Source organism: Enhydra lutris, unplaced genomic scaffold, assembly GCF_002288905.1.
Source record: "Enhydra lutris kenyoni isolate GAN:26980312 unplaced genomic scaffold, ASM228890v2 scaffoldscaffold83, whole genome shotgun sequence".
In the NCBI taxonomy this organism is placed as follows: Eukaryota; Metazoa; Chordata; class Mammalia; order Carnivora; family Mustelidae; genus Enhydra; species Enhydra lutris.
Window position 1 is genome coordinate 3,595,913 of NW_019154167.1, and position 13,147 is coordinate 3,609,059.

At 36.7% G+C, this 13,147-nt stretch overlaps 1 protein-coding gene across 1 annotated transcript in view; it reads right to left on the reverse strand.

Annotated features, from left to right (window-relative positions):
• LOC111161285 (interleukin 1 receptor accessory protein like 2) overlaps window positions 1–13,147 on the reverse strand; it is a 645,149-nt gene that overhangs the window by 590,942 nt on the left and 41,060 nt on the right. The window contains exon 3 of the mRNA XM_022524867.1: window positions 4,549–4,735. Coding sequence (XP_022380575.1) covers window positions 4,549–4,735 — 187 coding nt within the window. The remainder of the gene's footprint in view (window positions 1–4,548; window positions 4,736–13,147) is intronic.

The window sequence follows — 13,147 nt, forward strand, 5'->3', positions numbered from 1 at the left end:
ACACTGCAGGAAATATTAAGGGGGGTTCTATAAAGAGGAAAAATCCTAAGAATATCATTGAACAGAAATATAGAGACAATCTACAGAAAGAAAGACTTCAAAGGTAACACAATGTCAATAAAAACATATCTATCAATAATCACTCTCAATGTGAATGGCCTAAATGCGCCCATAAAATGACACAGGGTTACTGACTGGATAAAACGACAGGACCCATCCATATGTTGTCTACAAGAGACCCACTTTGAACCTAAGGATACACTCAGACTGAAAGTGAAGGGATGGAGAAGCATCTTTCATGCCAATAGGCCTCAAAAGAAGGCCGGGATAGCGATTCTCATATCAGATGAATTAGGTTTTAAACTAAAGACTGTAGTCAGAGATACAGAAGGACACTACCTCATTCTTAAAGGGACTATCCACCAAGATGATCTAACAATTGTAAATATCTATGCCCCCAATATGGGAGCAGCCAATTACATAAGAAAACTGTTAATCAAGATAAAGAGTCATATTGATATGAATACATTAATAGTAGGAGATCTTAACACGCCTCTCCCAGTAACAGACAGATCATCCAAGCAGAAAATCAATAAAGAAACAAGAGCATTGAATGACACATTGGACCAGATGGACCTCATAGATATATACAGAACATTCCACCCTAAAACAACAGAATACTCATTCTTCTCAAGTGCACATGGAACCTTCTCCAGAATAGACCACATACTGGGTCACAAATCAGGACTCAACTGATACCAAAAGACTGAGATTATTCCCTGCATATTCTCAGATCACAATGCTTTGAAACTGGAGCTCAATCACAAGGAAAAGTTTGGAAGGAACTCAAACACCTGGAAGCTAAAGACCACCTTGCTTAAGAATGCTTGGATCAACCAGGAGATCAAAGAAGAACTTAAACAATTCATGGAAACCAATGAGAATGAAGACACTTCAGTCCCAAACCTATGGGATACAGCAAAGGTGGTCCTAAGGGGGAAATACATAGCCATCCAAGCCTCCCTCAAAAAAATTGAAAAATCCAGGGGCGCCTGGGTGGCTCAGTGGGTTGAAGCCTCTGCCTTCAGCTCAGGTCCTTATCTCAGGGTCCTGGGATCGAGCCCCGCATCAGGCTCTCTGCTCAGCGGGAGCCTGCTTCCCCCTCTCTCTGCCTCCTTCTGATCTGCCTACTTGTGATCTCCCTCTCTCTGTCAAATAAATAAATAAGATCTTAAAGAAAAGAACATGTATGAGAAGTCAGAAGTTCAGAATTTGAACTTCTAATCAGCCACGTGTTAGCCAAGTGTCCTTCTGTAAACTAATTCAGTTTCCTTGTCTGTAAAAAGATGATGGTAACAGTCACCAATAAGTAGCCTCACCTCTTTTTGCTAATTGATGGAGTTCAGATAGAGGAGAGAGAGAGCCCCCTTCCACACATCCCTTATATTCCATGGACAACCAGGCTTGACTTACTCAGCTTTCTTTAGGTAAAAAATTAAATGTTGCATTTTATAGAAAAGTAGACTAGCACTTGGAAATTGATCATGCAGAATGCATACTTTCTACTGTTAAAGCACTGGAGATAATATATTGTACACCTCTAAATTTAGATGTACACCAGAATGAAGTCTGGGCAAGTGTCTTTACATTGTGGTAGCTGGAACAAAATCACTTATGCTTAGCCTGATAGGGCACACAGAGACTTTAAAGCCAGCAGGGAAGATTATTAAACTATTGAGTAGAAAAACATTTTCCCATTACATCAATACATTTTTTTTCAAGGATATACTTTGAAACTGTGAGACACAGTTAAGAAAACACTTGGGAGGGGTGCCTGGGTGGCTCAGTGGGTTAAAGCCTCTGCATCTGGCTCGGGTCATGATCTCAGGATCCTGGGATGGAGCCCTGCATCATGCTCTCTGCTCGGCAGGGAAACTGCTTCCTCCCTCTCTCTCTGCCTGCCTCTCTGCCTACTTGTGATCTCTGTCTGTCAAATAAATAAAATCTTTAAAAATAAAAAAAAAGAAAGTATGAGGAATGGAAATGCATTTTAGAAAAAAAAAAAGAAAACACTAGGGAGCTTTAGGAACTCTTTGGGGTTTAGTTTTTTCTTTTGATCCATTAGTATAGTACAATGACTAAAAGAATGGGCCCAGTAGCCAAAATGAAAGTCATAAACTGCTGTGTGACTTTTGTTAAGTCACTTAATTTATCTGAGTCTCCAGTCACTTCTGGAAAATGGGGATAATAATAATGCCTACCTAATACAGTAGTTCTACTAGAGACTGAGTTAATCTATCTAAGGCACTTAAAACAGTCTGGCATATAGGGAGCACTCGATGTTAGTTATTATTGTGATTAATATTTTTCAATTGTAAAATGCTATAGAAATCTTAAAAGTTATTGCCCAAGCAGAGCTAGAAAAGCTATTTGCTTCACCATTTTTGGTCTATTTCTAAGAACAGTGCTTAGCATTTCCCAAGGAAAAAACTGTTTTGTTATATAATGATGATAGTGAGGTCTAGAGATATGAAGAAACAAGAAAGAATTTAGTAGAAAAATAAGATGAGATAGTTGAATATATAAAAAAGGAAAAAGTTGATGACCCAGATTTTACTCGTAGCTGCTAACTCTGGAGCTGATCAATTTTCCTTTTTCAAATATAAAATTAAAATAAAACATTCTTCTATCTTCTCACAGGCTTTTCTGCACCAGTGTTTCCTGTGATCAAAGCTAAGTTTAACTCCAGGATCACTGCAGGAAAGAGTAGTGATTAAAAAAATGGACTCTGGAATAGCAAACACTGCCTTGAACACAGAACCAGGTCTTGTTAGCTGAGTAGCTTTGTACAACTTTCTACATCCCTCTGAGTCTTAATATGTTTTTTTTAATAAATGAGGATAATAACATCCCCACAAAGACTTAAACTGAGATAATATAGAGGCCAAGCTTAGCACAGTGAATGGCATATAGTGAGTGCTTTAATACTGAGAAGACTGATGATAATGGCATGGAGGACCCCACTAAATTATAGGTGAACCTGCGGAAGGAGAGACTTCAACTGAGATAATATAGAGGCCAAGCTTAGCACAGTGAATGGCATATAGTGAGTGCTTTAATACTGAGAAGACTGATGATAATGGCATGGAGGACCCCACTAAATTATAGACAGTTATATTAATGAATAATGATCATCATGTGTTCCTTTTTATCTGTCAGAATATTATCTTTATCAAGAAAGAAAAGGAAGGACAATTCACATAGAGACTTGAGGTCCCAGGTCACAGCATGCTTTTGGTGTCCACTGGTAAGTTCCCATAGGCATGAAGATGGAGAGACTTCCAAATATAAAAAACACTTGACAACTGTAAGAGTTAGGGTTTAGGCCTCCCTGGAAACTAAGAATCTGTCATATCCTATAGAAACAACCTGTTCCTTCTTTTATGTGTGTTTGAGCCCAACAATATACACAACATCTGTGCAGAAATCCCCTTGGTAACCTCTGACTATAACATATAAACATACAAATACCATGTGTCAACTACCATGGCTCAAAGTTGGCAGAGTGTACACAGTTGTCTTATAGAACCACAGGACCCCAGGCTAGCAATCAGAATGTCACAGCTAGAAGGCTGTGTGGTTACTTCTCTACTTCTTCCCATAGATATAACCTCTGCCCTGTCTGACCTATTCTATGCCTGGGGAATCTGAAGACTATTGATTCTATCTCCTTCTGCTTAATTTTCCATAGGTGCTAGGAGGAAATCAGAAGGCAGGACTAAGAGGGGTTAGGGTGTTTATCCTGCTCAATCCCTCTTTATCTGTCACAGTTCATATGTTCTTTTAAGGCCACAGCTCTTGTCAGGTCCACTCCACTATTGCCAGGTTCCAGTGACACTGCTCTTTCTCATTGTCTTTGTAGGCCTAGGAGTGGTAATTTATAGCTTCCTTCCTTATTGGGACTATTACTTGTACTTGTAATAATGGGCCTTTGCTCCTAACAATAAATAATATTTCTATGTCCCTCAAATACATTCTTTCATGTGTTACTTAAATCTTTATTCTTCTCACTTGCTTTCATAAGTTTGAGTGGAGGGAGTTTTTACTTATTTTTAGCAGTTGGAGAAGATGGGATTGTACGTGACACCTGCTGATGGAAGTCATTAAAACGAGTTCTATGTGGTGGCCTGGGTGGCTCAGTGGGTTAAGCCCCTGACTTCAGCTCAGGTCATGATCTCGGGGTCCTGGGATCGAGCCCTGCATCGGGCTCTCTGCTCAGCAGGGAGCCTGCTTCCTCCTCTCTCTCTGCCTGCCTCTCTGCCTATTTGTGATCTCTGTCTGTCAAATAAATAAATAAAATCTTTTTTTTAAAAATGAATACTATATAGAAGTCATACCTCTGAGTGTGGGTCTGTTCATTTTTCTCAATGAAATATCTGATACCAAAAACTAGAAATAAAATATCTCCCTTTTTCTATCCCCAAGCCAGCTATTGACTTAAGGTTAAAAAAAAAAAAAAAAAAAGCAATTGACACCACGTTGAGTTACCTTGTACCACACAACATCAGGCTCCTGATCGGACTTTTTAAAGTCATCCATGTCTGGGCAGGAGATCTCCTTTCTTTTAGTGACTTCAGATTTTTCTAAATAGCGTATCCTGCTATTGTAGCACAGGCCTGATTCATTCTCTGCAACAGTCAAGGACATTGACACCTTCATGCAATACGTCGAGTTTCTGTAGGAACAGAGAAATAGCAAAACAGCTTTACTGGGTGTTTAAAACTTTATACGCTATATATTTCAAGATGTTTACCTTTCCATATAGGACTTTGCCTAGAAATCAGAAACAACATCAAAACAACACAGAACAATTTTCCATTTCAACTGACAGGAAGATATAAAACAAAATGCTAATAAGGACACCTCTGACCATCAAGTAGCAACATAGAACAGCTGTACCCATCTTCTAAACTGTAAGACACTTGACTTCTTTCCCACATTGTCACACTGAAGATCTGATAGTGAAAACTTATGAGAAAGTCTGTAATTAGAGCTATAGTTTTTTCTGCCCTGTCCCTATGGCCAGTCCCTTCAAAGGTATTCCAAGAGTTGTTTGATTTGTCATTGGTTTCAAACCCAACATTTACTTTTTCAAGATACATACCCCAAACCAGATCAACATACAGAAGATACTTGTTAACTTAAATAGATTTTAAATTGTTTACTGAGATATGTCAGGGATCAAATTCTGGGTTCCTACAAAGAACAAATCCTAGTAGAATAATGTTGGTCTAGATTAATTGTATCCACCAACATTAGCATTATAAAGGAATTTCAACACTGAATTTTACCATAAGGCCACTTTAGAAGTTGAGCATTAATTGGCTAACTCATGATGTAAGGGTATTTATGGAGTTCAATCCTGCTTTCATTACCTTACGTATGCCCCATGATTTTTCCTTATACTGACTAGGCTGCAGAACGTATCAATCACACAAAAGAAAACTGGAAAATATCAGGAAGAGAGCAGAAGCACCTGGTAAGACTTAGAAGAAAGTCAACTATAAATCTCTTAGTGGGACATGTCAGGATATCTGTTCTAAACATCAAGGGATACCTGCTATTACAAAAACCAAGTGCCAAGGGCACTTCAAAACCAAGTGTTTTTATAGCCAAGGGATAGCAATCCTGACAGATGGGATTATCATGCCAGCCAATAATTCAAGAAGACCTCAATAATAGTCAATATTCATACTATTTATTCATTGAAATTCCACAATATGCCAGATACACAAAACACGTAAGTGCAGATGGTCACTGCCCATTGGGTTTACAAACGGAGTCAATCAAAATGACTACCACTCAAATTTCTAGTGACGTTAATTACTGGCAAGTACTTCTGACTATGCCCATGTCTGTGTCATCTGAGTAGGATACTATCAAAGTACTCCCATTCTAATGTTCAGATGCAACCCCATTACACAATGAAAATTGTGAGCTATTGCTTTTGTCTCTTCCTCAGTGTAGGTTCCTAGATCCTAGGGATATGCCCACTGGGGATCAAATATAAGACCATTTAATTCTCTTGTTAGATGTTTGACAGCCCCTCTAAAAGCCATGAAGCTAAAAACCACCAGAATAAGAAAAACAAAACAAAACAAAACAAAAATAGTCTCAGGCAAGAAGGTAAATTTTGGTGCAATTTGGTTCTTCTTGACCCAACCTTCAGTACTTCGGTGCTAAACATTTCCATGTATGTCTCCATGCTTCCTTTGAGGTGCTCCTACATAATCTGGCCTGTCATAATACTGTCCTTTTCTTTTGGATACAGTCACAATGGCATTCCCTCTGTTCCTTATATATACTATACCACTTTGAGCTATGGACTTTTACACTTGCGCTTCTCTCCAACCTTCTATCATTTGTTTATTTGTTAAATGTAAGCATGGAATTTGTTGCTTTTGTTCATCATTCTATCCCTGAGATCTAAATGAATAAACAGCAGATGTTCAGTAAATGCTAGTTGATTAGAAGAGAGGGCATCAAAGTATGTTGATTGATGAGACATGTCCTCTCTGTTTTATTTTTGCATCAATCCCCTCATGATACTAACCTCTCTTCCTCATTCTACAGATTCAGGTATTTGGCTGGTCAAATGTCACATTCCTTGTTTAAATATGACTCAGGATAATTTTGTAGGTATACTTGTACCACAAAGATAAGGATTAGCCATGTTTTATGCATCAGCATAATAACAAAGAAAGAATATACTAGTTATAAGTAAGAGACAAGGAGGACTAAGGTAGGAATAGGAAATGGAGGGAAGATAGATGGTCACAGTTTTTTTAAAGGTATTGAACACAGAAGAAAGAATTACCTCTTGGGTTTACAAAGTATTCTGAACAGTTCTTAATGTTACAGACTCATCATATCTGCTCTATGGTATTCATCCCTACAGATGAAAGAGAATTACTTGTTAAATACCTTCCCATTATTATGGTGTGCCATCAAGGAAAGAGAGCTATTGACTTGCAGTCTCAACAATAAAAGAAGACTGAATGTCCAGTGCCCTGAAAGAAGCTTACTATTCCAAATGTATTTAGCCCTGGGGGGAAAACATACTCTAAGTAAGGGACCAACATAATACAGTGGTTTCTTAACAAAGCACCAGCTTTGAACTAAGATCCACTGGGTTCAACTAGTTCTGTGTCCTTGAACAAGTAATGAAACATCTTTCAGTCTCAGTTTCCTCAGCTGACAAATGAGGATAAGAAAATCTTTATGGTGATTCCATTGGAGGTTGGAGACAGGAATTCCTTTCATTATGCAACCATGAGCAAAAATATGTTTACCATTTTCATTTGGAATGATTATAATAACTGACCTCTCTAGTCTGTTATAACTATTAAGTAAAATAATATATATATAAAACTTAGAGCATCTGGGACATAGTAGGTATTTGATAAATTGTGGTTAGAATTGTTATTACTATTAGGATTAGTTGTTACATATTACTAATAAATAATAATTATAATTTGTATATGATATAGTAATTACAATCAATAACCAGTATAATAAAAACAATACATTGGCAGCAATGGGTGAAGATGTGCCACTGGATTAAGGGTGCTACTTTATAGGAAAGAGTCTAAAAGAGGTCAGTTGGGCAATAGGCCTAGTACCAGAGGGTCATGGAGGTCTGAAAGGATCAAAAAGATATACTGACATAAGCACAAAAAAGTGAATCAAAAGAAAATATCTAAGGTAGGGAGAAACTTCCAGCTTATATGAGCAGTAGCTACTTGGCAAAGGCCTGAAACTTGGAGGTCAAATTGTTAGCAAAAGTTTCACTAAAATTTCTGGGACTTTCTTAGACAAATGCCTTCTATAATAAAGCTCAGGCCTCTAGGTAAATTTTTGAGGGACAAAAAACAAGAGATGATCTTATGTGTTCCTTCCCCAACCCCTCCAAATTATAAACTATGCAGGTCACACCAAAAGCACCTTTATTATCTTGGGATGGGGATGAGGGTAGGAAACCCAACCTGGGGATGGCTGATGGATTGAAGGAGAAAATGTTTCAGTTTTCTCTAAATCTCACCCACAAATAACCTTAGGTTCAGTCTCTGCATGAATTCATTCTTGCTCTGGTCTCCAGCATGTGAAAGGCTGTTGACAAATTGCTTGTTAACTCATGAACAAGCTCCAGTATAGAGTACTTGATGATGACCCAAGGTCTCTGGAACTTGAAGAAAAGGCCAGGTATGAGTCCTATTGTCTCCATCACTGACCTGAGGTTGGTATGACCAAGGCTGCCTGACCCAAGACTCAGGTTCATTTTTATTAGCTGTGTAATCCAGCCCTGGCACAGTTCCCGCTAATAATCTTGCATTATTTAGATTTTATTTAGAAAAATGCCCCAGGCCAGTTCTATTTAAAATGTTTCCTGCAACTGGGACCTAGAAATGTTACTTTTCTTTCATTAGGTACAATTAGAGCTGTGCCAGTTTGAGGAAGCAGACTGAGAAGTGTGCAACAATGGGGCTTCTACTTATTTTCTGACCTCCCTTCACATCCTGAGGAGGACAAGGAGAACACTCAGGCTCAATATGAGCAAAGGGCCTATGCAGTGGTATTACAAAAGGGCCCTTACAAATGTATGCATTTCTAATCTTTTAAGTACTTCAATATCTCTTATTTTACTTAATTCTGCCAGTAATACAGGAAACTGTGCAGGTTAAGTATCATCTACACTTTGCAGAGGAGTAAAATGTAGACACAGAGAGGACAAATAATTCAGTTAAACCCATATAACTGGTTAGTGGATTAGAACCACTGTTAACCGTTAGCCCCTGGCTGTTAGCCCTGGCTACTCTCAGAACTTGATGTTAATATGGGTTAACAACCAAACTAAGTTGTGGTTATTCATACACACTTGGGGAAGCTCACAGGGAAAAAAATGTAGATGTGTAAATATAACAGTTAAAGAATAATGTCAATATGCACAGCACAAAATAATTTGCAAATTTATGAATAAACCTCACTTCCTATTCCAAAGTTTTCATGTTCATTACTTTAGGTCATAATTTATACTTTTTTCCCAGCAGTATTTCTAAGGGAAATTTTTGATCAATCTTGGGTTCCCTGACAGGAAAAGTAAGATCCAGGATTCAAAACATACATGAAGAATCCAGAGGTCTTTTTCTAACTCCCATTTATAGAATATGCTTATACTACAACATCTTAAGTTTTATTTCTGAATTTGAGTTTATGTAAATTTCTTATTTATTTTTATTTTTTTAAGATTTTATTTATTTATTTGACAGAGAGAGAAATCACAAGTAGGCAGAGAGGCAGACAGAGAGAGAGAGGAAAGGAAGCAGGCTCCCTGCCCAGCCTGATTCAGGGCTTGATCCCAGGACCCTGGGATCATGACCTGAGCCGAATGCAGAGGCTTTAACCCACTGAGCCACCCAGGTGCCCCATATGTAAATTTTTTATATCACCAGTGCTGACTGATTAAAATGAAATTAAATAAATTAGGGAACTTTTTTCATATCTAAAAGCAGAAGCCAGGGTGCCTGGGTGGCTCAGTTGGTAAAGTGTCCCACTTGATTTCAGCTCAAGTCATGATCTCAGGGTCGGATTGAGCCCTGCCTTGGGCTCCATGCTCACAGAGTTTATCTCTCTCCCTCTGCTCCTCTTCCTCCTTTCTCTCGAAAATAAATAAATAAATAAATAAAAGCAGAAACCCAGATAAAGTGCCTCAGGACATATTTGAAACTTTTCTAATTGGTTCCTTCAATTGTGTTATCCTCATTTCAAATGACTTTCTTTGCAAATCCCAGAACTATCTAATGATCAGTAAACTGAAACAAAATTTGTTTTGACATTTTTGAAATGTCAATTGACTGCTGTGCATCACTATCATTTAATCAATCTACCACCCTTGCATGATATTGTCCTTCTTGAAACACAAGAACTATGAACTGATATAATTTGCAAATTCAGGGAAAGGCAGCAAATCAATAAACAAACAAGATCTGGATGGTGGCCATGTAAGCCAGAATTCACTAAGGAGTGTGTAACAACTCACCTGCTGAATCAACTAGTGAAAAAAATAAAATTTTTAAAAATATTTAAAATTTTTAAAAATTAGAAAAATAAAAAAATAAATAAATAAACAAGTAAGATCTTAGGCCCCTTTGGTGAATTCAATTCCTCCAAACTTATTACAAAAGTAAGAAATTTGTATTGAAAAATATCTTTGACCTTGTTGGAAAGGAGACTTTCAGATGAGTGCAAAATTAAGCACATATAACTAGAAACTGCAATGTTAATGATTTAAAAGAACAAGAAGATAAAAAGAGAGAAGACACAAATTACTAATATCAGAAAGAAAAGAGAGGATGCCACTATAGTTCCCATGATATCAAAAGTATAATGAAGAAATAGTACAAACAACACTATGCCCACAAATTTGATAACCTAGATGAAATAGACCAATTTCTTGAAAGGCACAATCTACCAAAATTCATACAAGAAGAAAGAGACAATATGAATAAGGCCTATAGCTATTGAAGAAATTGAATCAATAATTAATAACCTTCCAAAATATAAAACACCAGGCCCAGATGGATTCACTGGTGAATTCTACCAAATATTTAAGGATGAAATTATACAAATTCTCTACAATCTCCTTCAGAAGATAAAAGCAGAGAGAATACTTCGTAACTCATTCTATGAGGTCAGCATTACCTTAATATCAAAACCAAAGAGATTACAAGAAAACTACACACTGAACCTCTTTCATGAACATAAATGCACAATCCTCAACAAAATATTAGGAAATAAAATCCAGTAATGTATAAAAATAATTATATACCACAACCAAATGGGATTTATCCCAGCTGTGAAAGCTGGTTCAAAAATTCAAAAATCAATTAATGTAGTTTATCATATTAACAGGCTAAAAAAGAAAAATTACATGACTCTATCAGTAGATGTAGGGAAAGCATTTGACAAAATCCAACATCAATTTATGATAAAATCAACAAACTAGGAATAGAGGGAAAATTCCTCAACTTGGTAAAGAGTATTTATGAAAAACCTAAAGCTAACATCATACTTAGTGGTAAGAAACTACAAGATTTCCCACTAAAATTAAGAATAAGGCAAAGATGTGTCATCTCACCATTCCTATTTAACACCATACCAAAACTCCTGGTTAATGCAATAAATATGAAAAGGAAATATCTGATTGATTCAGAAGGAAAATATAAAAGTATCTTTTTTCATGGATATATGATTAATCTATGCAGATAGATGATCTATGCAGAAAATCTGAAAGAGCTGACAAAATCTGAAACTAATAAGCAATTATAACATGGTTCCAGGATATAAGGTTAATACACAAAATTCAATTGCCCTCATATATGCCAGCAATGAAAAAGGTTTTAACTTGAAATTAATAACATGATACTACTAACATTAGAAACCCCAAAAAGTCATACCTTAGGTATGTACCTAACAAAGTACCTATAAGATCTACATGATGATGACTAAAAAACTGAGAAGAACAAAGTTCTTCTGAACTGAGAACAACAAAGTTGGAGGACTGATGCTATCTGACTTCAACACCTACTTTATTATTTTTTTCAACGCCTACTTTAAAGCTACAGTAATTAAGACAAAACAGACAAACACATCAATGGAACATAATATCAAGCCTGCAAATAGACCTCCATAAATATAGTCAACTGAACTTTGAGAGAGAAGCAAAGGCAACACAATGGAGCAAAGAATGTCTTTTCAATGAATGGTACTGGAGTGCCTGGGTGGCTCACCAATTAAGCAACTGACTCCTGGTTTCAACTTAGGTCATGATCTCAGTGTTGTGAGATTGAGTCACATGTAGGGCTTCATGCTCAGCGGGGAATCTTCTTGAAATTCTCTTTCTCTCCCTCTGCCTCTCCTTCTCTCTCTCTCTCTCTCTCAAGCAAATAAATAAATATTTTTTAAAAAAATAAAATAAAATAATAAAAAATAAAAATAGACAAATGGCATTGGCAAAACTGGATATCCAAATCTAAAAAAAAAAAGGAATCTAGATACAGATCTTCACACCCATCATGAAAAATAATTCAAAATGGATCACAGAACTAAATGCAATGCAAATGTAAATGTTAATGCAATTTAGTAAAAACACAGAACTAAATGCAATGCAAATGTAAAATGCAAAACTATAAAATTTTGAGAAAACACAGGAGAAAACCTAAATGACCTTGGACATGGCAATGATTTTTTTTTTAATTACAACATCAAAGTCATGATTTATGAAAGAAATAACTGAAAGCGAATAAAATTTAAAACTTCTGTTCTACCATAGACAATGCCAACAGAATTAGGAAACAAAGCACAGACTGGGAGAAAATATTAGCAGAAGACACATCTACTCAAGGACTATTATCCAAAATATAAAAAGAATTTTTAAAACTCAACAGTAAGGGGCGCCTGGGTGGCTCAGTGGGTTAAGCCGCTGCCTTCGGCTCAGGTCATGATCTCAGAGTCCTGGGATCGAGCCCCGCATCGGGCTCTCTGCTCAGCGGGAAGCCTGCTTCCTCCTCTCTCTCTGCCTGCCTCTCTGCCTACTTGTGATCTCTCTGTCAAATAAATAAATAAAATCTTTAAAAAAAAAAAAAAAAAAAAACTCAACAGTAAGAAAACAAACAAAAAATTAAATACATCAAGGACATTAACAAAAACCTCATCAAATAGATAAGATATACAGATGGCAAATAAACATTTGAAAAGATGTATATCATATGTCACCAGGGAAATGCAAATGAAAACAAACATGAGCCACAACTGTACACCTATTAGAATGCCGAAAATCCAGAATACTGACAACACCAAATGCTAGTGAGTATGTGGGGCAATAGAAATTCTTTCATTGCTGATGGGAATGCAAAATGGTACAGCCACTTGGAATATAGTTTGGCAGGTTTTTTTTTTTTTTACAAAACTAAATATACCCTTACCATATGATCTACCATTGGTGTTCAAAGGAGTAGAAAAATTATGTCCACACAAAAGCCTACCCACAGATGTTTATGGAAGTTTTGTTCATAATTGCCAAAATTTGGAA